This window comes from Fusarium oxysporum, chromosome 4 (assembly GCF_000149955.1).
Source record: "Fusarium oxysporum f. sp. lycopersici 4287 chromosome 4, whole genome shotgun sequence".
Lineage (NCBI taxonomy): Eukaryota > Fungi > Ascomycota > Sordariomycetes > Hypocreales > Nectriaceae > Fusarium > Fusarium oxysporum.
In genome coordinates this window covers 938319-961929 of record NC_030989.1, presented here as the reverse complement: position 1 = coordinate 961929, position 23611 = coordinate 938319, and the positions used below count along the sequence as shown (strand labels likewise).

Sequence of the window (23611 nt, the reverse complement as noted above, 5' to 3'; positions counted from 1 at the left end):
TACCCATCGTCTTGGCAAGCTCGTCGCTGCTCCTCCTAACCCCAAGCTACCAAGATCTGTTGCTTCCTAACGACGATAGGACTCCTGAGGGCATCTCCTTGTCCGACCTGTCTCATATAAAAAGCTGGTACTACGGTGCACACACTGTGCAGTTTGTGGTACAAGTCTTCTTCGGAAGGTGGAGGGTCAAGTTTCTGCAGGTTGAATCCCTTCCTATTCTGCAGTACCTTCTTGCAGTCAAGCCTCATGAATGAGTCAATGAACCTGGGCGTTGGATGGAGTTCTCAACTAACACTGGTAAGAAAGGAATTTATGTCCAGATAGAAGTGGTTGGTTGAGATTTGCAATTTTTCGTATAATCTGATGGCGGCATACACAACAAGGCCGGTAAGGTCTTGGTAGCAACTGTGAAGATTCTCCTCCTGGGGGAAAATCCCGAGGATGTCGGAAAGCTGTACGGCCATCTCCTTAGCTTGTCTTTGGCGAACTGGTTTAAACCGGGGACAACTGAGAAGGGTGTTGTATGCTTCAGCAGTCCATGTTCTCACGGTGAAATGGTCTGCACCATTGCTCGTGTTAACGGTCTCGAATTTTACGCACACATATCTCCATGCCTGTTTGTACATACCTCTCTTGGGCTCAACTGAGGCTCACATGTGGTTTTCGACAAAACTGATAGTCTGTACGCTGCGTGTTATGGCATCGTAGAGAACAGACTGAAAGACCCTAGCATGAAGATATCTTATTATCACGGATGTAACGGTGTCCTCGTCAGTCTCTGGGAAATTCAGACCATTCATAAGATCCGGGTATTTTTCTTTTTTCTTTTTTTAGAACACTCTTGAATCTGTTGGCATCGGCTTTGTGCCTCTTCGCGTGGGTCAAGAAAGCATGAGCATCATCGTCACAGTCCTCTAGCCAGGGGTTCACGAGCTTCTGGACCCAGTCTTGAATTTGTTCAACCAGAGCATCGTAATCCTAAGTTAACATTAGCAATTGTACACAAAGGTGTGTAGTTATTGGAAAACGGATCTCGTACCTGCCCAACCTCTTCGGGTGTCAGATCCTTGCGGTAGGGCTGGAGACTGAATATGTGGGACTGCGCATCGTTGAGTTGTTCTCTGAGTACACGGTTCTCCTCGGCCAGCTCTTTAGCCTTGCTCGCCAGGATCATATGGGAGCTCAATCTATGCTCCATGCTCATGACTTTCTTCGTAAGCCTGTCTGCCTTTTCATCAGCAATCTGTTTGTTCCCATTGAGTTCGGATAGCCTTTGCAGGAGATCCTCGACAAGATGATGATGAAGTTGAAGGTTTTCCTCTTAAGCGATGTTAGTGTGATGAGTGAAACTGTCGGTTTTTGAATCAACCAGTGAACCAAATGAGCCAACCTCCTCAGTCGTGAGCGATGGTTCAGCTTTTCTCAGCGACTGCGGCTGAGCCTCGCCAGGACTGCTGAGGAAATTGAAGATTTCTCTAGAGTGATGGAATTCCTTTAGAGGATGTTGAGATGTGCCCTTTCGAGTTCCAATATCTCGCTCATAGTACTCATGAGTCTTGGTTGTGCTAGGGCTTTCAGCGTCCCAGCTGCCGGGCATGATTCCAGATGACATGTTTCGAAGTTCCTTCTCTGGTGAAAGTGGCATGCGTCGCCGTTCTCTCTGGCTGTGGTTTTGCGGAGTGGAACTTTCAGAGCCTGGATTGACCGGAGGCACGCAATCATTTCCTTCTTCGGTGCTTGTTTTGAGCCTGCTCGTTTCAATGAACTCGGTTGTAGGCACCAAAAGGGGAGAGTCAAGCTCAGAGTCGGGCGTTGGTAAGATGGTAAAGATAAGATGCTGTGTTGAATTGTAAATTTCTTATCAGAAGAATTGTAGAAGTCTAGCTACTAAGGATGCAAGGATCCATGGATGTAAGAAATAAGTAGAACAAAGGCCATGAACAAACCCAATTGAGGGGCGGCTGCTGGACGCGTACTACCTTATTACGGCAAGCAAACGTGCGGGAATGCAGTGTAGCAATGAACAAGCGAGGAAGTGTGGAAAGGCGAGGTGCTTCAGTTTTCGGGTGCTTGCACGAAGTCTGCTTGACTCCAGTAGATACAACACAAGCCAGACCTCTACGATGGATGTTAGTAGCCACAAACGGTCTTCGGGCACGGTTAATCGGGGGGTGTCCGCATCTAATCTAACTGGCTTTGGATTATTGCTCAACTGTTTCACAACCTGTGTTCACCTCCCTTGTTTCTAAATGAAAAACCTTAGTACAGTTAGTTGCCTGGAGTTTCATGAAAACGACGCTCTCCCCTCATTACATTATATATCTTTGGTGATGTCTTCAAGCACTTATGGATCCAAAGCGAGACAGTTGGTATGATGTCGATGCTCGTCACTGGCAGATGTCAGTCGGCATCTTAAGCTTTCATATAGTAAACACGGTCAGGAGTAGTAAGATTATCGGATTCGATCTTATGCTATTTCGAGTCGCATGGAATTCTGCATCGTATCGCCAAACGGGCATGGTCTGAGTTGTTCGTATTGGAAGTGGAGTGAGGTACGGAGTACAGAAGCTTTAAACCAACCCCCACAGAGTGATCAGCGAAACCCCTGTTGCACCCCTGCTAAGTGTGGCACACCAAACGGATTCACACTCAGCCGCATCTGCATCTGATGGAACTAATGCTTTAGTGGCTGCTCTGTATTCACGTCCATGCACATCTGCCTCTTAGTGTCCAGCATCATTCAGGTCAACGTAGCGTTCTAAGCATATTGTACTTTTGGTAGACTACCGAAGCTGAGTTTATGGCCAGTTGTTCATCATGAGGATGGTTCAAGTACAGCCTTGACAAATTTAACAGCCCACTCATTCAGCATGCGAACAACTGCTTCTCATTACTAAATAAAGTATACATTGTGACCCAAGATCCTGCCGTAGGAATTGGTTTAGACGGCAAACCGCGATGACTGAGACGCCGGAGTGTAAGATCCTTAAAGATACTGCCAGATATGAAATCGAAAGCCAGCAGCAAGAAAGCAGACTTGTATACCGCAGTAGGTAGGTAAGCAAGGGCAGGAAAGATGCTCGTTCAGGAACAAAAGATACCTACCTTTTCCGATATACCATAGTAGACAGGAAAATCACCTTCCTCATAGGATCTACTACATTGGCATTCTGTGTGACACCGCGCAGCAGATCGATCTATGCCTGCCTCGGTATCACTGCCACCTTACCTTCTGCCTACTACCTTAAGGAACAAGCGCTCCTCTCTATTGCATTTTTTCTTCCATGCTTTCATTTGAGAAACATCCACACTTTTTTCTTAACCCAAAGACCACCCACCCTCCTCTTTTCCCTATCCATTTCACACTTGTGGCTCAGGTACCAGTCGAGGCGTATCGCTGCCCCGAGCCGTGAAACTCATCATATTTCTTTTCGTTTCATACCCCCCTCGCCGCAGAAGCCTTTTCGATGGAAGTGGGTAAGCCCCAAACAGCCGATCGAAAGATCATCGTTGGCGTCGATTTCGGGACCACATACTCTGGTGTCGCTTGGGCTGAGAATCGCAACCCATCACGACGGACTTGTATCACGCAATGGCCAGTATCGAGTGCCAACAAGGAAGGACAATCTAGCGATAAAGTCCCTACAAGAATTCGATATAACGGAGACAAAATCGAATGGGGTTTCTCGGTCCCTGTGAATGCACCTCAGCATGAAGTTGTTGACTGGTTCAAGCTGTAAGTGTTCAAACCTACATAAACTTTGGCAGCTGGATGGCTCATACCTTTGAAGGGACTTAGACCCTTCCACACAGGCTGTTGGCTACAATACAAGCACCGAGGGTGCACGAAGCGGCCGAAACGTCGACGAACTTGTTACCGACTTCATTTCGCAGCTCGTTGACCATCTAATGTACACCCTACGTGAGAAGCTCGGCAGTGGCCTTGTCGACAGCACTCCTTTGCAATTTGTAATCACTGTACCTGCCATTTGGAGCGACTTAGCGAAGGAAAAGACTAAGAAAGCATGCGAACAAGCTATGATTTCCGTGTCCGAGCACCATGTCCATCTGGTTTCCGAACCCGAAGCAGCTGCCATATATGCCCTTCATGACTTGGACATGAACGGCCTTGACGCTGGAGACACCATAGTTGTGGTCGACGCAGGCGGTGGTACCGTCGACCTGATCTCGTACACAATCCTGAGCACGAAGCCTATTCTGGAGGTCCAGGAAGCGGCTCCTGGTTCAGGTGCACTTTGCGGCTCCACGTTTCTCAACATGCGCTTCTCAAAGTTTCTTCAGAGCAAACTCGGCAAGGAAGAGGGCTTCGATGACGAGATCATGGCTGAGGCCCTGGATGTGTTTGAGAACAAGGTCAAGCGCCAGTTTGCTTTAAACGTTGAACCTGACGAGACTTATAACATCCCTGTGGCAGGTTTGGCAAACAATAAGTCGCTCGGCATCAGTCGTGGTCGTTTCGCCTTGAAGGCATCGGACGTCAATAAAATATTCGAGCCTGTGGTGCTTGAGGTCATCAGATTGGTAAAGGATCAGATCACAGCTAGTAACGTGCCCGTTCAAGCCATTCTTCTGGTTGGCGGTTTTGGGTCCTCAAATTACCTCAAGGAGCGACTTAGGGCTGCTATAGATAGCTCTGTGCGGATAATGCAGCCCCCCAACGCATGGCAGGCCATTGTACAGGGAGCAGTGCTCAAAGGACTTGCTCAATCCTCCCCAGACTGCGCCGTGGTCAAGGTGGAAAACCGCAAGGCCCGAAAACACTATGGCACTGAATGGAGTGTCCGTTGGGATGAAAAGTCTCACAGAAATCTCAAGAGCAAAAGATATTGGTGCGGTCTTGACGGCTGCTACAAAGTCCGAGTCATGGAGTGGTTCATTACGAGAGTAGGTTGACAGACGCCATTTCACTTAGCAAATCCGACCAAACTGACATCACAGTAGGGCTCGACGGTGTCTGAAAACGACCCATATATCGCCGCATTTGTATGGACAAATCCTGTCAGTAAAGGACGCATTCGAAAGGTCAAGATGACTATATACAATGACCATTTGTCTCGAGATGCTCCATTGTCCCGCAACGACAATGCCAAGATGCTCTCAATCGTTGAAGCGGACGTCAATCATATTCCGGAGAATCAGCTACGTCGCAGAAAGGGCTGCGACGACCAATGGTACTACGAGCTGAACTGTAAGATCGAGGCTATATATACCTCCGCATCCACTAGTTATACTCTGATCTATCAAAGTAAGTTTCGTTGAGGCAATTTTGTCATGCTTTATACTAACTGTTCTGACAGACCAGCGCTTTAGTACTGTGACATGTGAATATGTTTAGAGTCATATGCATGCTCACGGTGATTCTTGTATCTGGAGGTTTCAAGCGGTAAGCAAGGTAATGATGTCCAAATTTGGACGAACTATGATGGCTTTGGCACAGATTGCTGGACAAAATCTACCATTCTAGTCTAGTTTGCATAGTTAAAGAAGAGTTATTATCAGTCGGTAACACGGTTCTCGTCATTGTGCTTGTGATCTACCGTACCTACTCAGTACCTACCTACCTAGGTAGTTGATCGTACTTATACCGCCCCAGGGGGTGTGTGCATCGATCAAAGATGGCTTGGAGGAGGTGGGGCGGGCCACATGGGATCCATGTTATAACCTTAACCGGGCACGCACATGGGCCGGGAACTAAGGGTCTAAGGATCGATGTGTCGAATTCGTGGTTGTGAATGGCTTCCATTGCCCTCCGAATAAGTCCAGCAGGTTACCTTCTGCTTTAGCCACCTGCAGGCTTTTCGGGCCAATGTTGTATATAGGGAATGGACCTCAGGTACACGATAAAGATGGCCTCCAGCTGCAGAACTGGCTTTAAAGACACCAGTTTAGCTTTCTTTCTTGCTTTCTTTGATGGTAGCCTTAAGATATCTCCTCTTGAACTTAATATTAGCAGAGTATATCTAGTCTCCTACTGCCTTGAAATTGTTTCTATGAAAAATTTTGTTAACCATCATCAAACATCATACTTGCCTTGCCCACTCAACATTACCTACTAACCTAGGCAGGGCTGTGAAACCTCAGCTTATTCTTGGACGGGAGATCGGGTACCTGCTTCCTTTGCAAAATGCTATGCTTCAAGGGAAGCAAAGGCTACAAGGTGGTACCAAAAAAGAAGAAGGTCAAGGCAGCGACTTCAACTTCAACTTCGACTAATCAGACATCTGCCCCGAGAACCAGAAATGGCACTGGCACTGGCGCTGGCACTGCCGCTGTGACTCAGCCCACGAATAGAGTGGCTGCAAAAAGTACCCGTCCTTCCCCTGATCGATCTAGGAATCCTCCATACTCAAATTCTCGCTCTTCTCCCTCTCGAAGACACAACCCTGAGCAAGGCCCTCCTATTCAACCGCCTCGCCAACAGTCCAAAGTTGCGCGCACCAACAACATGGCCTCCCAAAATGGCATCTTCTATGGGCGAGTGGACTCAGCCATTACGAGTGGTTTTGAAGACGATGAGAGTGCTACTGCAGTGCAAAATCCAACGAGCAAATCTCAAGGTTCATCATCAAGCAACACGGCTCAGTCTCAAGCGTACGATACAACTCCTGCATCTTCAACACAAGCCCCTTTTCGCTATCAAAGTCCTTCTTTTCTCGACGACTTTGACTTTACTGCAGAATCTCGTCGCGATATAGTTGTCGCTCATGGGGTTACTTCTGCTTTGTCGCCTCGACAAGGCTATCATCCTACCCCAGCGTCTATCCTAAACTTTGCAGACTTCGACCTTGAGAATACAGACACTAAGATTTCCGATATCAGACACGACAGAATTCCATCCCATGAACGACCTATAATTAACACCGCCGCCGCCGCCGCCGCTTCATCTTCATCTTCGTCCTCTGCTAGCCCGTACGTTGATCTGCCCGAGTCACTAGACAGTGATGCTACAACAACAAGGGCAATAGACAGACGAGAGTGTATTGTCTGTAGCGACATCAAAGCTACAGATTCTTTTCCAGATTTCGTCACTTCAAAATGCACGCACACCCCTTCTATATGTTTGGATTGCATGGAGCGATCGATCCAAGTGGGCATGAAAAGTAAACGCTGGACCGATATCAGATGTGACGAGTGCCAAGAAAATCTAGAATATAACGACATTCAGCGCTTTGCCGATGAACAGACAATTGCCAAGTATGAATGCGGTACTCAAACAGATGGAATATGACTAACAACGTATAGATACGAAAGACAGGCGCTCCGAGCTGCTGTGGAAGAAGATGAGAACTTCTTCTGGTGTACCTCTGATTGCGGCTCTGGGCAGATCCACGACTCTGGGTCTGCTCAACCCATCGTCGTTTGCATTAAATGCAGCCATCGCTCATGTTTTCGCCACGGAGTCAACTGGCATGAAGATTTATCTTGCGAGGAGTATGATCGGCTTCAAGAAGATCCGGATTTCCGTGGCCACTTGGAGCTTGAAAATGAGAGGTGGTCGAAGGCTCAAGCAGCTCAAGCAGCTCAAGAAGAGGCAGATCGGGACCTCGCTCGCAGGTTCGTCGCCAAAGAAAGGGCTAAAATTAAGCGCCAAGAGGCGCAGGATCAGAGAGAGCGAGAGCGAGAGAGGCAGAAGAGTCAACGAGAACGAGAACGAGAGAGACAGAAGTATCAAGAGAGGCGACGAGAGCTAGAGCGAGAGAAGCAGGAGAGGCAACGAGTACGGGTACGAGAGAGACAGAAGAATCAGGAGAGGCAACGAGAACGAGCACGAGAGAGACAGAAGAATCAGGAAAGGCAACGAGAGCTAGAGCGAGAAAGACAGGAGAGGCAACGAGCTCTTCGCGAAAAAGCATCGGCTCAGAAGGCAGCAGAAGAAAGGCGCCAAATTGCAGCCAGAAGAAAAATAGAAGAGGCGAAGAGCATTGCTACATTGAGAGCCACAACAAAACCATGTGGAGGATGCGGATGGGCTATCGAGAAGAATTCCGGCTGGTAAGCATCAAATCTTCATGTTCTACGATGGCAACCACGGTTCTAACAAACATTCTAGTTCACATATGACGTGTAAGTTCCTTGCCACCTTTGCTATTTTTTATCTTTCCGCACATGCAAGTCTTGTTATAATGCTGCTTCACTATCATGGGTACCGTGCGTTCACATAGGTCTTCCACGTTGGCCACGTTATATGGACACTAATCATAGCAGGTCGGAAATGCAATTACCAATTCTGTTGGACCTGCGGCAAGCCATGGAGCAGAACACACTTGTGTCTTGGCTTTTTCTAGCGTTCAAACTGATTAAATTGAGTAGTGCCAATGGGTCTGCACCAAGTAGCTGAGAAATGCAACAGGATCCATGGGCACTACTCAAGTTACTTAGTTTATACGGTAGGCCACAAACTTTTCGGCTGGCTACAGGCAAAATACCTATGCAGTGCTGATTCTTGTGTATTGCAGGTTCAAAATGTGGGCATGAATTCTGCTGGGATTGCGGCGCCGACCATCGGGCTATCATGAGAGGCGATAACAGCCTGCATAAGGAGACATGCCGGTTTCATCCTCGCAACCGGGGGAGTGGGTAAGATATTGGACTAGGCTTTGAGAGGATGGTTGACATGAGAGGTTTGGCGGATGGGTTGAGAGTCATGACACCCCCGGGGATGTGTACAAAGCTCTGTTCTTTGAGTTGCCTCGACTATGTATAACGCAAAGCCAGCTCGGTTGTCCATCCTGAGATTTGGCAAGTGGCTGTATATCTCAATATATCACAAACATGCAGGATACCATCAAGTGGTTGGCGATGAAGCTGTTTCAATTATTGCCTGTAATATACTACCACATCAAGAAAACACTTTACGCCGATGTCTAAGCACCTTCGAGAAAATACAGCTATATCTGTGCAAATATTCATTCATGGGTATTCGGTAATATTTCCACCAAAAACTTAATATAGGTCGTGCCGTCTAAGCAGCCGTCAACTCGGCGATGCGGCGCTCCAATTCGGGGACCTGGCGCAACCGAACCTCAAGCTCTTCCTTCTCATCCTCAAGTTTGAGACGTCGATCGGCATCAAGCTTGGTAAAAACATAGTTGCCCTGGCCATCGAACTGAAGGATGTGAGAGTGATACTTCCACAAACTTCGACGGTGACTGACAGTCATGAGAGTGACGCCTAGAGCCTTTGCCGTGTCATACATGGCCTTCTCTGTCTCGAGGGTAACGCTGCTGGTACACTCGTCAAGGATAGCGTACTTAGGGCGATGGTAGAAGAGCCGAGCCATGGCAACACGCTGCTGGAGACCACCAGAAAGAACATCGCGCCACTCAGCCTCAGCGTCCCAACCTTCCTCGTATAATTCGGGTAGGTGCTCAAGACCAAGGATCTTGAGATACTCGAGAAGGTCTACGTCCGTGACACCACGAGCACGCATCTGGCGAAGAGAATCCGGGTAAATTATTTGTTGGCGAAGGGAGCCTCGGGAAAGGTAAGGCCGTTGGGGGATGTAGAAAATGGCGTGGAAGGGGGGCTTGTAGACTGTGCCTCCATAAACAGGCCAGAGACCACCGAGAATGCGGAAAAGAGACGATTTGCCGCAGCCGTTGGGTCCAACAACAAGCAAGTGGTCTCCGTGTTTGAGAGTGAAAGACAAAGCTTTGATGAGTACGTCACCGTTAGGTGAGATAATGGGCCTAGTTGAGCGAATGGGTTAGCGTGGTAACAGGGGACAGTGATCTCTAACTTACACATCAATAAAGGTGATGTCGTTACTCTCGTGGACAGTTCCACGCCCCTTGAGAACAGCCTCGTTACCTTCGACGCCCGAAGAGGACACGAGCTTCTTCTCGAAGTGACCAGCCTGGACATCATCCATCACATCCAGTAGAGTAGCAACACGAGATGTGTAGCCCGCCAGTTCCATAACCTCTCTGTATGAAAACATGATACGGCCAAATGCGTCGGATGCAGAGAGAAGCATCCGTCTGTTGGTGACAAAGGCTTCTGTTCGATCGCCCATGTTCATCGCGATATGGCCAGGCATCTTGACGAAGACGGGAACACTGCAGAGCATCAGACCAAGTGCGCCCCAAAAATATTTAATAACAAAATCCTCCATGAATCCGTGGTAAAAGCGTCGACGGAGGATGTAGTTGACGTGCTTGATAAGAGTAAAGTAGCCCTTGTCTAACGTGTCCTTTTCAGCGTTGTGGCCGCCGTATAAAGCGACTTCTTCGCTATAATCGATAAGGCGCGAGTGCTGGAAGCGGAATTCGCCCTCCAACCTTGCTTCGTCTGCAACATATTTCCCAAACGGCGGAGTTAGTGCTCTCATCACGTTGGCTGATAATTGGACAAGGAGTGACATGAAGACAACGCCTTCACCGCCAACGCTCTTCGACAAAGACCAGGTATATATTGTCTGAATGTGGTCAGCGACGTTGTTATTAAGTGCAAACGCTTCAACATACCATATCGAGTAGAGGTTTGGCTAAATTACTGTATAATTCAGCCAGACTATTGGAGAACTTTGATACATCGACCGCAATCAGTTGATCTGGATTCTTTATTCTGTCATCCAAAGCCGAGATACCGTAAAAAGTTAGATTGGATAAGTATTTGTCATGTATATGCTGCGTAAGCCGTGATCGGTATTTAAGCGACAGTTCAGCTTGGTGATACGATAGCTAAAGTAGTCGTGAGCAAGTAACGAATATCTGGGAATAATCAGACTTACCATGGAGTTGGTAAAGGTCGCAGGGACCGCGATGAGCATCCACCATACTATGCGCTTCAAGAATTCCTTTCCGTTTCCTTTCACGAGAGCCTTTACAATAGCACCATCCATCTCGGCGACGCGTAGACTAATTAAAGTCCTGAGAACCAAGAAGAAGCTGTGGCTCATCAGTAACCTCGACTCTTTGCTGCGCCATCCTGGAACAACAATCTTGAGTAGCCGAAGCAATGACCGAAAGAACTCGCGATTCAGCTCGACTTTCTTTCGGGGTGTTTCCTCGCTTCCACTGGATGTGGTACCACGACGGGCTGCGCGCTGGGCAGCTTCACGGGCGGAGGCTGCCTTTTGCTCGGAGATGGCAAGGCGAATTCGATTAGCGAGGGCAGCGAACAGTGTTATCCATACAGCGCGTGAGATACGTGTGCGATTGGAAACGTAGAGGGTTGTGAGTTGCGAGATGATACCCCGGAGGGTGCGATCGCCTGGCAAGGCGAGCTTCGATTGCGATGCCATAACGCGCGCGCAGGCTCAGAGACTCTGTAGATTAAGTTGGCAATGGTACAGTATTATTGAGCGATCCCTAGCGATGACTCTGCAGTCACTTGAAATCGCACTTGAAGTCGAAAAGTAGTCGAGATTGGGGTTGAGCCGAGGCGTATCGACGTCACGTCACAGATCTATTCAAAGCAGCTAAGCGCATGGGGAAATCGGAAGTCGAATGGTATCCAAATAAAAAACAAGCACTGGTTCAAACAAATGTCTTAGGATCAAAGCCCAAAGAGAGGGAGAAAGAATTCAAGGTGTTGAAGGGAGTAAGATTCTTGCGCTACATGACCAAGGACGTCTTGTGAGCTCCAAGATATCGATGGCAGTTTCCCCATACAGAAGCTTCCTCGGTCGATGAATCTGGGGCAGGTGTAAGCCTCCCCACACTTTCCTCTTGCGCTCGGCATGTGATTGACATTTGACTCAACAGCCACAAATCGAGCACAGCCACATTTATCAATCTGAGCCACTTTCCGCGGGGATGACTGAATTTTTGGTCGCATCGCGGGGCAACTTTTCTGAGCCTTTTGGATAAACATAACATCACCGAAATACCTTTCTTATTCCAACCATATCAGCCATCAACTAGCAGCCGAAATGTCCGATGACGAGGGTCTTTCAATCTACGACGAGGTCGAGATCGAGGATATGACTTTTGATGAGGCTATGGGCGTTTACCAGTTCCCATGTCCTTGTGGCGACAAGTTTCAAATCACACTCGAGGATTTGCTGGACGAGCAGGATATTGCCGTGTGCCCTAGTTGCAGTCTCATGATTCGGGTTATTTTTGACCTGGTATGTCTTGCGACAAAAGTTTGCTCGTGGCTTTCTGTTAACAAGTTCAGGATGACCTACCGAAACCTCCCACTTCAGGCACCTCGGGCGGACAGGTTCCTATAGCCGCTTGAGCGAAGCAAGAATGGCGATAGATTCATACAAATTGCGACTACCCATGCGAATAGACCCGGCACGACAGTCACCCTTCCGCCGTGAGCACGACACCCTTTGAGGAGCTTGAAGCTTCTGTGTCCAACCCAACACCGGTAAATCGGCCACAACTTCCGGAATCCTTGAAAATTTCATTTTCGCAACGTCCTCAAACCAACGCGAACAGAAACCCCTGCATGGGTAGGACAAGAGTGGTTCCAGGGTACCTGGAAGCCCGGCTGATACTGGTTCAACGTACTCTGTGTCGCCGCCACAATCAGCCAATTTACAAGGGCAACGGGCAGGGAGGAAGGAATTGAGGCCCCAGCCAGTTTAGATAAGAGCGCAACACAAACGGCATGCCGGAAATAAATTTGCCGCCATTACTCCGTTAGTTCAGGGTTCCTGCCAAGCTTCCAGAGATAAGCAGGAAGCATGAGGCTCAAGTAAGCTGGGTAGTAAAAGAGACACACTATATTTCACGAAAGAAAAAAAAAACCGCAGAAAATGGTGGTATGCGATTAGTATTAATATAGCTGGAGGTGATTTCGCTCCATTGGTCTATCTATTCTAGTCAGGACAAAACGTTCCCGATCTATCTCCATCGAAAGTTAAACGCGCACCAGCACGGTTCCTCCAGGACTATGCATCAGAATGCATCATGTCCTCATATCCACCAAACCTTGCACAAGTTCCGAATGTCGAAATTTACAGGGCAAGGGCAACAGCGAGAGCACCAGCGAGACCGCTGAGGCCGAGGGCAGCAGCGCCGTTGGCGGGGGTGGAGCCGGAGCCGGAGCCGGAGCCGGAACCAGAGCCAGAGCCAGAGCCAGAGCCGGGCTTAGTACCGTTGGTGGCTGTTAACGTGATGTTAGTTGAACTGCCGTGAGAGGATCGTGAGAAAGGGTTGGAACTAACGGGCACCGGGAGTAGCAACGGGAGTAGCAACGGGAGCCACAGGGGTCTGGGCAGCAGCCGCAACAGCGACGAAAGCGAGGACGGCAGCGGAAGCGTGCATTTTGATGGTGGTTTTAGGTTGTTTGGTTGTTGGTAGAAGAGTTCGAAGAGAATTAAGATCGGGTTTAAACGAGTGTTGGTGTAGCGATTGTAGTTGTAGTAGTTGTTGAGTGGATGCTGAGAATGAGAAAATGTTTGAATGAGCAGAGGAGCTTCGACTCCTATATACCTGAGAGCCTCGCAAGGATTGAGAGGAGAGTCAGTCAGTGCAGTACATACATGATACATGATACCAGCCCCAGGGGGCGGTTGCATCATCCCAACCCCAAGCCACCCACTTCTTTTGGTGTCATCGAGTTCCACCGTTGTACTATGCATGACTCCACCGCCAGGATATTTCGATATCACCCAATACCAGATGCCAGGACCTCAACGAGGAAGTTGATCCGGTGCGTCAGTTACAGAGCTGAGAGGGCCCACAATGACTTTTGTTTTCTCTGTCTGAAAATCAAGGCAGAGAGTCAACGCAATCTACAGTGTCAGTTGAGGTTGCAGTGAAAGGAAGACTCTCTGTTGAGTCATGCTGGACTACACTGGCTGACTGCAGTACAGGCTTGACGCGGCTGTACAGTGAGTAATTCGATAATCAACAAAAAATAGATAGACCCAGCCTCGCACCAACCGTTCCGCTGATGCTGATGCTTATGCACTACGGTATATTGTTGCTAGATCAACCAACCAAGATCTGATACTACCCGCAGCCATATGCAAGACGACAAGATATTGACTTGATGGATGCACACCACGGGAGAGACAGCCAGCTACGCATAACAGCACTGCAGAACGTTCAGGTCCAGCCTAGCCAGCCGACGCCAACCTCTAGAGATTCATGGAAACAGGAGCAGGCCTCAAGATGATCAGCTGTGCAGTTCCATAAACCTACACGGTTTCACTGGGCAACAAGAGACTTGCGTCATAAACGCAACCAAGTTTTGATTATGTGTATACTGCACTGTATCTAAACCTTTGAGGATCAGGGTACATTCATGAATGGTCGCGGTTGGGCGTGGGTTAGTTTGTTTGGGGATGGTGGAGGCGGATTGCGCAAGCTTTCCAGACCAAGGCAAATAAAGAAAGAAAAAAAAAACCGCTCGATTTTGCCAGAGAATGTTTCTAAAAACAACCACAAGATAACTGGAGACGTTGTACAACACCAACCAGCCGCTCACTGTTAATACTGGAAAGCATGGACGGAATAATATGCAAATACAAGGAACCTGCGCAAATAGCGGCTGCCGGTATTCCCTAAGTTGCAGATGAGACCTCCATATCCCTGTGCCCTGTTAGCCTGTGCCCTGAAATCTTGCGGCTGGACCAAGTGCTAGGATTGTATTTTGCGGCTCGGACTAATAATCTGTAGATCTGTGTTGGATTTTTTTAATTGTGGTTCTGACGCGCAAGCAGAATCAAACAGCTCAGACCAGGCTGCGGCCTTAACCGCGACCACAAAACCACCAGTCAAGGGGAAAAGGAGAGGGAGAGGGAATAAACAGGAATGATCGTCCAGCCACTTTCACTCTATTATCGTTTCCTTACCGCGCATTGCATTAAAACGAAACAGCGCGGACATTCCGACAAGCTCCATCATGATCGATTGCCTTGAACTTTGTTGGTCACTTAGACCAGAGAAACCCCAGCAAAACAGTGAATATGAATGGCCTGTGCGGTTATAGTGGTTCCATAGAAAATCAAGCTCCCTCCCCCTGCCGGCTTCTTGCTAGCTTGCCCCCGGCATGCAGTCTGGCTTGTCTCCCGTCCTCTACCGCTTCCGTCGCCTGCATCGCTACCACACCGCGCACGACGCGCAATTGATGGAACCCATCAGTGAATGTATCCATAATTCCATATTTTAATCTGAATCAACGGTTGGAGGAGAGTGCTCAGGTATAGTGATGATGACCAGGTCCCTTGAATCTGAATATCCCCCCTTCAATCTTTGTCTCCTTTAACCGACCCAGAAAACTCCATATTTTTGCATGAACAAGCTTTCGGGCCCCTTTTGTTTATTATTACTGCTTGTTGCCCCGGAACATTTCTCGATAGCATTCATCATCCATTATATGTTCCCAAGGGTTTGTTACAGACCAACTGGAGAGCAGACGGAAATATTCAATATCGAATTAACAATTGCCCCCTGCCCTGTTCATGTAGCGCTCGGAGAAAAAAAGCCAAAGTTAGAAGCTCGGTCAGACTGTCTGTTTCGACATGAGTAAATTTACATTAAATGTCGTTGAAACGAACCATGCAATACACCAAACTCTTCTCTCGCCTCGTTGATGCTATCGACTACTCCTGTCTCATTTGAGTCAACCTTGTTAGCTCAACCATGTTCTGTCAAGTTCTGGAATCCTACTTTGCAACTTGACAATAGGTACCGGAACTATCACGATCACCGCATGACTATTATCGAATCTCGTCACTATCACTGCCACTTTGTCGGCTTACTGTATGTATAGTGGCAAAGCACTACGTGATGTCTGCGTAAGCGTAGGCGCGCACCGAGTTCTACGGACAAGAATAGCCTACCGAAGAATCCTGATTACTGGATCGAGTACGGAGTATCGAGTATCGAGGCGAGTCGAGGCGAAGGGGGAGGCTTACATGGGGTTCGTCAAGCTCAACCCAGATCAGAATCCAAATCACAGCAATTATGCCAGGCATAACAAAGCAAGCCCGTCTCTAGTATAATTGATCGACGACTTTTCCAATTTTAACTCAAAACACAGATCTATCGATCCACATACAGTACACACATCTGATGCAGGAACACGTAACCTCAACCGTTTGCATGCATCCCCGTGTCATACATTCTATGTTGACAACAAGCAAGATCATCTCCTTTTCTTAGCTCCTACATTCAAGCCTCAACATTTTCAAAATGGAATGTTGGCTGTCCAGGGACTGCATGCTCGGCTGCAGGTACTGAAAGCTCCACCTCCTTTCCATCTCCGAGGTTGGTTCCCTTCTTGCTGCCCTCTTCGACTGAGATGATGTGGCAAGCAACCAGGCCGCTAGTTCGCTTCAATCCAGGAACCATCTGCAGGAGAGTCTCCTTTTCGTTGAATGCCAGCTTTTGCTCCAGGACCACGCTCGCTGGCTCACCGGCCTGAAGTCGTCTCTTGAGGTTCTGCACAAATGGCATGGCCTTCTTCATTTCTCCCATCTTGCCAATCTTGCCATTGAGCTCCTTATCGTTGACTGACTTAGCCTCCACGTTCCACATCTCCTTCAAGAGATCAATGTACTTCGCTTGCCAAGCTGGAAATTTGACCGTGACAAAGATTGTGAGTTGCTTAGGCTTCTTGGGGTCGAACGATGTCTCCTTGCCCTTGGCCTTCTTCTTCAGTTGCAGACCCTCCGCCGAGTTGACGTTGGAAGCAGTGTTTCGTACATAGTCACGCTTCGCCGACAGGGAAGCATCGACCTCCTTAATCTCGGGGAATCGAGCATTATGAATAGTGCCCTCATTCTTCAGCACCTCAAGCCAAATGTACTCAGACCAGTGGGGAGCAACGACCGCCAGCAGCAGAGCCTGTACCTCGATATACCGGAGGGCAAGATCGCGGTGCAGTTTTATGCCGGCTGCTGCGCGGCCTTCTCGATAGAAATCGCGAGCGCTCGTCAACTCATATAGACCAGCCTTTAAGGCCAGCTTGTAGTTGGTGTTGACATACTGCTCAACAGCCTCCTTGATAACCGCGTTCATGTCGTTGTTGAACAAGGCATCCTGGAACGAATTCAACTCACCAGTTCGAAGTTGATCCTGGTCTCGAACCATATCCTCGCACCACTCCTTGAGAGTATATAATCGGAGAATGTTGGTATCGGCAACATCCTCCTCAAAATTGGCATCATTGACTCCATCGCCAGCATCCGCAAGAGCAATACGAGAAGCGTCCGCACCGTATTTCTCTGTCAAGTCTCGGAGAGTCATGAAGTTACCGGTACTCTTGCTCATCTTCTCGCCATTGAGCATTAGATGACCGTTCGCGCGGATACTTTGAGGCCAGTACTCTTGAGAGAATAGGGCCAAATCTAAGAAGTGTTAGTCAAAAGACACTAAATTTGCCTGAAAAGAGGAAACGAAATAAGGAAATAGTCAGAAAAATCTAGAAAAATGTAGGAAAGTCCAGGAAAATTCAGGAAAACTCAGAAAAGTACGGGGAAAATCGGGGAAAGCCAGGAAACAGGAAAAGAAGAAGAAAAGGGTCACAAACGGGAATATAAGAAAAATGTGAGATGATTCGCAATTAAGTCCTGTGTAACACGTTGATTAGTCTCAGGATAGCTTAGTGAAGACACACGTCTTGACTCACCTTGCCCGAGACTCGCACGTCAAGAGGATAGAAGTACTCGAACTCGCGGCGCATGCTCTCCAGGGTCTCCTTGGGGATCTTGCTATTTGTGAGTATCTCGTCACTGAGCTCCTGGCGGCAAAAGACGTAGTCCCAGACTTCGTCAACCATTTGCTCCGGTCCAACATTGGCACTTCCCTTTGTCTTTCCGAAGATGTCCTTATGTAGAAGGTGGGCGATGGTATAGTAGGCCATGTAAACAGTCGAGTCACTCAGACTCTCTACCAAGAATTGAGGATCCCAAGGGAGCTTGGAGCCGAGACCATAGGTTCGAGCACAAGCCCACTGGTTCAGCCAGTTCAGGACACCCTCGAAACTGTTCTTGGTCTCAGTTGTGTAAGTGTTTAGGCCATTCTCAACCCAGTCAAGTGCAGTCTTCTTCCATGACTCTTCGCCGTAGTCCAAGTACCATTGGTCCATAAGAGCAACGATACAGTCATCGCCTGATCGACTGACAACCTTGCGCTCAGGCTCAGAGTAGGCAAAGGCTTGACCGGCGTCGATCATTTGTTGTCGGACCTTAGGCTTAGCGACCTCGACCTTCTCGCCCTTGAACTCGCCCACCTTCAGAACACCCTGGTAGAAGCCTTCCTTGTACGCCAGCTCCTTGGCCTCCTCGAGCTGCTTTGTGTCTTTAGGAGAAGCGATTTTGAGCTTCTTGACCAGGAAAGGAGCGCAGAGGTCGCCATAACTAGGTGTATCGATAATGGGGAAGATCTCAAGCTCAGCCCACTCCTTCTGAATCCCATAATAATCAGCCTTCTTGGCCAGGTCGGTCACAGTAGCAAAGTCATCAGGACTGTCAGATGGCACGGAGGTGACAACTCCAGTACCCTTTGTAGGGAGAACAGTCTCCATAGGCAAGACACGTACTCCCTCTTTGTGCAATGAGAGGGGAGCATCAACAAGAGTGCCGACCATGTCAGAACCAAGGACATCAGCAACCTTCTCGACGACACCCTCGGTAGCAAAGATACCCTGGTGTGCCATATTACGTGCGGCACGTTCCGTCATGACATAAAAGTCATTGTCGTTGGCCTTAAAAACGCCATAGGTGATCTTGGGACCCACGAAACAGCAAGTTTGGCCATACATAGTTTCGGGTCTTAGAGTAGCCGCGATCTTGTAAACGTTAGCACCCTCCGGGAGCTTACCCTTCAGGGCCTCGGCAGCTTTAGGAGCCCATTCGAGAACCTTGATCTTCAGGGCAGTGTATTCCTGGGGGCCAACACCCTCGCCTTCAGATCGGTCGTGGTCCATACAGGGCTGACCATCCTTGATAGAGTAGATGGTGTATCGCTTGCCGAACTTGATTTTATTCAGCTCCTTGAGACGGTTCATCTGCCATCGAACAAATGCGTCGTAGTAAGGGTTAGCATCAGTGGTGACAAAAGATCGACGCCAGTCGATACGGCAACCAAAATTGGTCAGGTCTTCCCTGCACAGGGGAGGGAAATGTTGGAGCCAATGTTGAGGGTCAGCGAACTTGTGGATTTCCTCAGTGGGAATTCCGATAGCTTGCATGATCTGGAACTGGTACCTGCGAGGTGTATTAGTAAGTTGGAAATTTCGAGGACAGAAGCTCTATTTACTTCATCTTGACAGATTTCGCCGCAGCTTTGCCCTTCGTAGCCTTGAACTTGGTGATATCCTCCTTGATCTGCTTGACAACGGGGGCTTTCTCTTCGACAACAGGCTCATCATCCTTGTAGCCCGAAAAGTCCTGGCCAAACATCTTGACCTCGTCGACAAGCTTGTCGGCACAAGCCTTGATGGGCATACCAGTGCAGTGGAAGCCCATGGGAAAGAGGGCTCGCTTTCCCTGCATGCGTGCAACACCAGCGGCGAATTCAACCTTGCTGACAGAGAAAGAGTGACCAGCGTGAAGAGTTCCGTTCATGTAAGGGTAGGCCATGCATCCAAAGAACTTGGGCTGCTGCTCCCGAAGTTCGGCGGCGGGAATGGAGTGGAGAGGCACCTCATCCGTGGTGGGTGCATTAGCTTCGAAGACTTTGTCGTCCTGCCATTTCTGTTGATATTTCTTCTCGAGTGCGACCAGAGTGTCTCGCTTCTCAGTCTGCTCGTAGTTAGAGTGGCCACTTGAAAACGGTGAAGGAAGTTGGACCTGCACCTTTGAGCTCCTTGGTCTTGGAGATGTTGAGAGCCTCCATGGCCTTGGGAACAGAATCGGTAGAAGCCATAGTCGCAAACGGACGAGACCTGTGAAGAAAGAGAAAATATTGTCAGTTTTTCCCCTGAATAGTATGTTGAAATATGAAGGTTGAGTGAATAATACGCACTTCGAAATTCCGTGGAAATTTTTGAGTCACTGTTTGGAAGGGATTGAATCGGACTTGAGAAGGAGGGGTGAAAATCGCGGGGCACACTCGTAGTGCGTCAAGGTGGCTAGTGAGTGGGCGGTTTTTGTGGCGGTGATGTGGCGCCTATTGGAGATTCTCCAACACTAACGACATTCCTCATGCGAAGCTTCATGTCTTGAACCATTGAGTCACTCGAGGTCGGAAGCGACTTAATCACAATGTTTCCCACGCTGATCAGACGTATGGCCTCATCTTCAAAGGATAGTCTTCTCAAGAAGGCTCCTCTGACGGTGGCAACCAACCCTTACAAGGCCCGAAAAGTGTGGCCTCCCAACTTCAAGCAACTTACTGTCCAGCAACAACTCCGGTTTGAGAAGAAGTACAAACGTCGCATTATCCTAGCAAGTCGAGCACCGCGATGGGTGAAATTTGTCAAGACTGCTCAGCTCCTGACGATTGTTGGTAAGATTATTCTCATGCAATCATTTCCGGGCTCTTATCTAACTCAAGTTCCAGCTGCACTGATCTGGATCTGCTTCTACTCCGAGTTCGAATGGTGGGGTCAGAAGTATAAACCTTCTGAAGAGGTTCGTACATATGATTATAGAAGAACCAAGAACTACTAACGCCATCATTAGATTCGTAAGAAGACACAATATCTATTCGGCACAGTCGATCCCGAGAAGCGATACGAACGACGACCAGATGCGCCGCCTTTCCATCCCCCAAAGGACGAGCCAGAATCAAAATAGTGTATTCTTTATGTATATTATTCAATACTTGGAGTTGGGCGTTAGTCTCGTAGAGTCGAAACATATATGGATATCTCAACAGGCAGACACATCTTGTAATCCGCTCTATCATGCATTTCATTCGTCGCTCTGAATAGTCGTAATCTTCATCGCCCAGTCCAAGCAAAGTTGGCACCCATACCAAGTCCACTTCCCAGACCAGTAGGTCCTCTGCCTTCGTTCACAGGTCTCTTCGCGACCGTTCCTTGCGCCTTTACCCCTGAGACAATGCGATCCAGATTTGTCTCTATTACCACGCCCCCTATTATCATTTCCGATAAGGTAGAGTGCAGGGTTTCGAAGTTGAAGATCAAGTCCAGCTCACAGACATTCTCGAAGAGCTTGTCAAGGGCCTCCACGTAGACTTGAATCAGATCGATAAGGGCAAGCGGCGATTCGGTCGATGTGGAGATGACGATGAAATAAAGGGTCGCATAGTTGCGATATGTTACTAGTGTTGGAACATCGTTCTGTTCTTCCGAGGAGGTGTGGGAGGTGCCCGAAGCGGCGAGCAGAGGTGGAAGGGGTAGGAAGTTGCAAGATCCGGCCGGTCGATTCGAGACGAGTGTAAATATTTCGGAGATAAGGCGCTGTTGTATACTCGTTTCCTATGAGGCGCATCTGAGTTTCTGGCAACAAAGCTGGAGGGGGACAAAGCATACCAATTGGGTATAGAACTTGGTCAAACGAGGCTGACCTTGGCCGTTGAAGACCAGAAAGGCATTGATCATGATGAAGGACAGGCGCTCTTCATTCCCTCACTCGAATCAATGTAAATGACCTAGTGTAGGTAGGCAAGGTTTGGGTTTCGTATGGTATTGTAGGTAGGTTGAAGCGGTAGATGGTGGGGCATGTGTCTGTAATGAAGACGCGGAGCTGATGACGGGATGCGGGAGCTGCAATCCCGGTACGTACCTCCACTGACGAAATTCATGGTGCAATTGGTCAGTCCCACCTGGCAGCTGCACTTATCCAGACCGCGGGGAGCTTGGTTGCTTCAATTCGTTCATCTTCTGAATAACAGCAATTGACCGAGCTCGTCACCGCGAATGCTATTCTGGTTTTCATTTACGGGCCCTTTCTAACCATTCAATACTATAGTCAGGACGCAATTTCTGAAAGTTGATCTTCTAACAAACAAAATGTCCCGACAAATCGCATTTCAAGCTTCCCGCTTGGCTTCGCGAACGATCCGCTCTTCAACACCCATCTGCCGCTCAAGCTTCCGTATCGCTCCTGCAATCACACACCTTTCCATCCGATCTACCCTTTCGCAAAAATGCTTCTCGACTACGGTTTCCATCAAACGGGGTATCATGCCTGATACGGAGAATCCTGCCAAGCCTTTGAACGAAGCCGAAGAGATCCATCAGAATGCTGTTGTGGCCGATATTACGGAGCAAGAGTACCATGACCTTGCGGACGAGTACCTCGATAATGTTGTCGGGAAGTTTGAGGAACTCCAGGATCAGCGAGAAGACATCGACGTCGACTTCTCAGTACGTATAACTGATGCGATCATCGTCCAACCCCATCTGATACATTTATCTACAGGCTGGAGTCCTCAGCATCAGTTGGCCTGACAAGGGCACATACATCATCAACAAACAGCCCCCCAATAAGCAGATCTGGCTGTCGTCTCCCATCTCTGGCCCTAAGCGCTACGACTGGTGCCTCTTTGGCGAGGGCCAGAACGAGAAAGAGGGCACAGCTGTGGGTGACTGGATCTACGTTCGTGATGGATCCAGCCTAAACCAGGTTTTCTCTGAGGAGCTTGGTGTTGACATTGACGTTCCGAGCGAGGAGTAGAGCTTCCTCCCGAATGCCGATAAAAGACCCAGCAAGCATGGTTGAAGGAGAAGACCATCACAGACAAAGGAAAAGCATTTATGAAGGCGTTGAGGGCTTCGGTTAGCCTAGTGAGGATTGCGATTTATGTTCAATGTATTGTACATGTACTATTTAAGGTCTCTCTGTTCGGGGAATTGGGAATGCCCATGTCAGAACGTATGCAAATAATTGCCGGTTATTCCGTCCAAGATCTGCCATCAACCATACAACTCCTTGTGCCTCGTGTACGTAGTACAGTTGATGTACATGTCCCTTTCATCGTCTCGATGAAGAGCCGCTAGAGGAGCTTCTATAGTACCTCAGGCCTTTGATGGCAAAATACGCATCCGTACCTCTGTTCCTTCTTTGTCTGAGAACTTGATATCTGTGTGTCCGTATTCCAAGAACTTCAGCTACCGTAGGTTTCCGAGGCGAGTCCTGGGCTTAGTGGATTGCTCTTCTTCGCATAAACTTGGGGGAGCCTCAAGTAATCTCAACGGAGACAGATGCCCATAGTTTTATTAAGCATAGCGACCGTCATATCATAATGATTATACGCAGTCGCATTCGCTTCCTTCATCTCCTGTCTAATCGCGACATAAGCACTAGCTCACTCATGAAAATTTATTCAGACTTACTCTGCATATTTCAACGGATCATAAGCCGAGTAATCCTTTTTCCGGTATCTCATCTGCCGGACTCGCAATAAGTTCTTCAAGATCTTATGCTCCAATCCTTTCTCTTTCGCTGCCGCCTGGAGAAACCATATGGTTCGCTTGATGCCCCGTCCATCATATGTGGCACCTGGCTCGCGAAAGGCCCTCCGGAGTTGATCGCGGGCTACGAAGCGAGCAGGAATTGCGTATTGCACTGCCTTGAGAAGATTTCGATATAGATGTCGATAAGCATGTCTTATCTCGGTCGGGGTAGCCATGCTTGCGGAATTTGGATAGACAGTTTGTATGCCATTCGTGTTCCAGTTACGATGAGTGAGAAGTTATAATGGGCCCACTTTAACTATCATGGAACAAATCGAGTTCATGACAGTAAACTGTGAGAGAGCAAAACCTT

At 48.5% G+C, this 23611-nt stretch overlaps 11 protein-coding genes across 15 annotated transcripts; 5 read left to right on the top strand and 6 right to left on the bottom strand.

Annotated features, from left to right (window-relative positions):
- Nucleotides 1-35: 35 nt before the first annotated feature.
- Nucleotides 36-1612, bottom strand: FOXG_07721 (uncharacterized protein; the record flags this gene model as incomplete). Its single annotated transcript, XM_018386325.1, has 5 exons — nt 36-264; nt 376-614; nt 838-978; nt 1040-1318; nt 1391-1612. 5 exons carry the CDS (start codon nt 1610-1612, stop codon nt 36-38), a joined length of 1110 nt encoding a protein of 369 aa, XP_018243467.1.
- A 1855-nt stretch (nt 1613-3467) lies between these two features.
- FOXG_07720 (uncharacterized protein) lies at nt 3468-5356 on the top strand (the record flags this gene model as incomplete). Its single annotated transcript, XM_018386324.1, has 4 exons — nt 3468-3736; nt 3792-4905; nt 4963-5266; nt 5319-5356. The coding sequence occupies 4 exons, from the start codon at nt 3468-3470 to the stop codon at nt 5354-5356; spliced, it is 1725 nt and encodes a 574-aa protein (XP_018243466.1).
- Nucleotides 5357-6145: 789 nt separating this feature from the next.
- On the top strand, nt 6146-8888 carry FOXG_07719 (uncharacterized protein; the record flags this gene model as incomplete). Of its 3 annotated transcripts, XM_018386323.1 has the most annotated exons (6): nt 6146-6612; nt 6841-7215; nt 7264-8013; nt 8072-8085; nt 8227-8408; nt 8478-8888. In XM_018386323.1, 5 exons carry the CDS (start codon nt 6146-6148, stop codon nt 8304-8306), a joined length of 1686 nt encoding a protein of 561 aa, XP_018243465.1. In that variant the 3' UTR covers nt 8307-8408; nt 8478-8888. The 3 variants fall into 3 exon arrangements, with proteins under 3 accessions (XP_018243465.1, XP_018243463.1, XP_018243464.1); XM_018386321.1 differs by lacking the exon at nt 8227-8408 and having other exon boundaries at nt 6146-7215; XM_018386322.1 differs by having other exon boundaries at nt 6146-7215; nt 8072-8408.
- FOXG_07718 (ATP-binding cassette, subfamily D (ALD), member 2) lies at nt 8776-11745 on the bottom strand. The gene is made up of 4 exons (XM_018386320.1): nt 10754-11745; nt 10488-10703; nt 9765-10438; nt 8776-9710 (listed from the first exon to the last, which is right to left on the bottom strand). The coding sequence occupies exons 1-4, from the start codon at nt 11264-11266 to the stop codon at nt 8984-8986; spliced, it is 2130 nt and encodes a 709-aa protein (XP_018243462.1). The 5' UTR covers nt 11267-11745; the 3' UTR covers nt 8776-8983.
- A 50-nt stretch (nt 11746-11795) lies between these two features.
- FOXG_07717 (diphthamide biosynthesis protein 3) lies at nt 11796-12207 on the top strand (the record flags this gene model as incomplete). Its single annotated transcript, XM_018386319.1, has 2 exons — nt 11796-12094; nt 12145-12207. The coding sequence occupies exons 1-2, from the start codon at nt 11897-11899 to the stop codon at nt 12205-12207; spliced, it is 261 nt and encodes an 86-aa protein (XP_018243461.1). The 5' UTR covers nt 11796-11896.
- Nucleotides 12208-12934: 727 nt separating this feature from the next.
- On the bottom strand, nt 12935-13244 carry FOXG_07716 (uncharacterized protein; the record flags this gene model as incomplete). Its single annotated transcript, XM_018386318.1, has 2 exons — nt 12935-13083; nt 13145-13244. 2 exons carry the CDS (start codon nt 13242-13244, stop codon nt 12935-12937), a joined length of 249 nt encoding a protein of 82 aa, XP_018243460.1.
- Nucleotides 13245-15850: 2606 nt separating this feature from the next.
- Nucleotides 15851-19959, bottom strand: FOXG_07715 (leucyl-tRNA synthetase, cytoplasmic). Of its 2 annotated transcripts, XM_018386317.1 has the most exons (6): nt 19899-19959; nt 19728-19818; nt 19191-19675; nt 17560-19138; nt 17461-17500; nt 15851-17278 (listed from the first exon to the last, which is right to left on the bottom strand). In XM_018386317.1, the coding sequence occupies exons 2-6, from the start codon at nt 19797-19799 to the stop codon at nt 16101-16103; spliced, it is 3354 nt and encodes a 1117-aa protein (XP_018243459.1). In that variant the 5' UTR covers nt 19800-19818; nt 19899-19959; the 3' UTR covers nt 15851-16100. The 2 variants fall into 2 exon arrangements, with proteins under 2 accessions (XP_018243459.1, XP_018243458.1); XM_018386316.1 differs by lacking the exon at nt 19899-19959 and having other exon boundaries at nt 19728-19889.
- Nucleotides 19960-20014: 55 nt separating this feature from the next.
- FOXG_07714 (uncharacterized protein) lies at nt 20015-20920 on the top strand. 2 transcript variants are annotated; one of them, XM_018386314.1, is made up of 3 exons: nt 20015-20381; nt 20436-20506; nt 20558-20920. In XM_018386314.1, exons 1-3 carry the CDS (start codon nt 20138-20140, stop codon nt 20669-20671), a joined length of 429 nt encoding a protein of 142 aa, XP_018243456.1. In that variant the 5' UTR covers nt 20015-20137; the 3' UTR covers nt 20672-20920. The 2 variants fall into 2 exon arrangements, with proteins under 2 accessions (XP_018243456.1, XP_018243457.1); XM_018386315.1 differs by having other exon boundaries at nt 20093-20381; nt 20436-20813.
- Nucleotides 20556-21566, bottom strand: FOXG_07713 (uncharacterized protein). The gene is made up of 2 exons (XM_018386313.1): nt 21373-21566; nt 20556-21318 (listed from the first exon to the last, which is right to left on the bottom strand). The coding sequence occupies exons 1-2, from the start codon at nt 21439-21441 to the stop codon at nt 20818-20820; spliced, it is 570 nt and encodes a 189-aa protein (XP_018243455.1). The 5' UTR covers nt 21442-21566; the 3' UTR covers nt 20556-20817.
- Nucleotides 21567-21643: 77 nt separating this feature from the next.
- On the top strand, nt 21644-23119 carry FOXG_07712 (uncharacterized protein). The gene is made up of 2 exons (XM_018386312.1): nt 21644-22209; nt 22265-23119. Exons 1-2 carry the CDS (start codon nt 21853-21855, stop codon nt 22517-22519), a joined length of 612 nt encoding a protein of 203 aa, XP_018243454.1. The 5' UTR covers nt 21644-21852; the 3' UTR covers nt 22520-23119.
- Nucleotides 21691-23605, bottom strand: FOXG_07711 (uncharacterized protein). The gene is made up of 2 exons (XM_018386311.1): nt 23179-23605; nt 21691-23127 (listed from the first exon to the last, which is right to left on the bottom strand). The coding sequence occupies exons 1-2, from the start codon at nt 23472-23474 to the stop codon at nt 23034-23036; spliced, it is 390 nt and encodes a 129-aa protein (XP_018243453.1). The 5' UTR covers nt 23475-23605; the 3' UTR covers nt 21691-23033.
- Nucleotides 23606-23611: the final 6 nt, after the last annotated feature.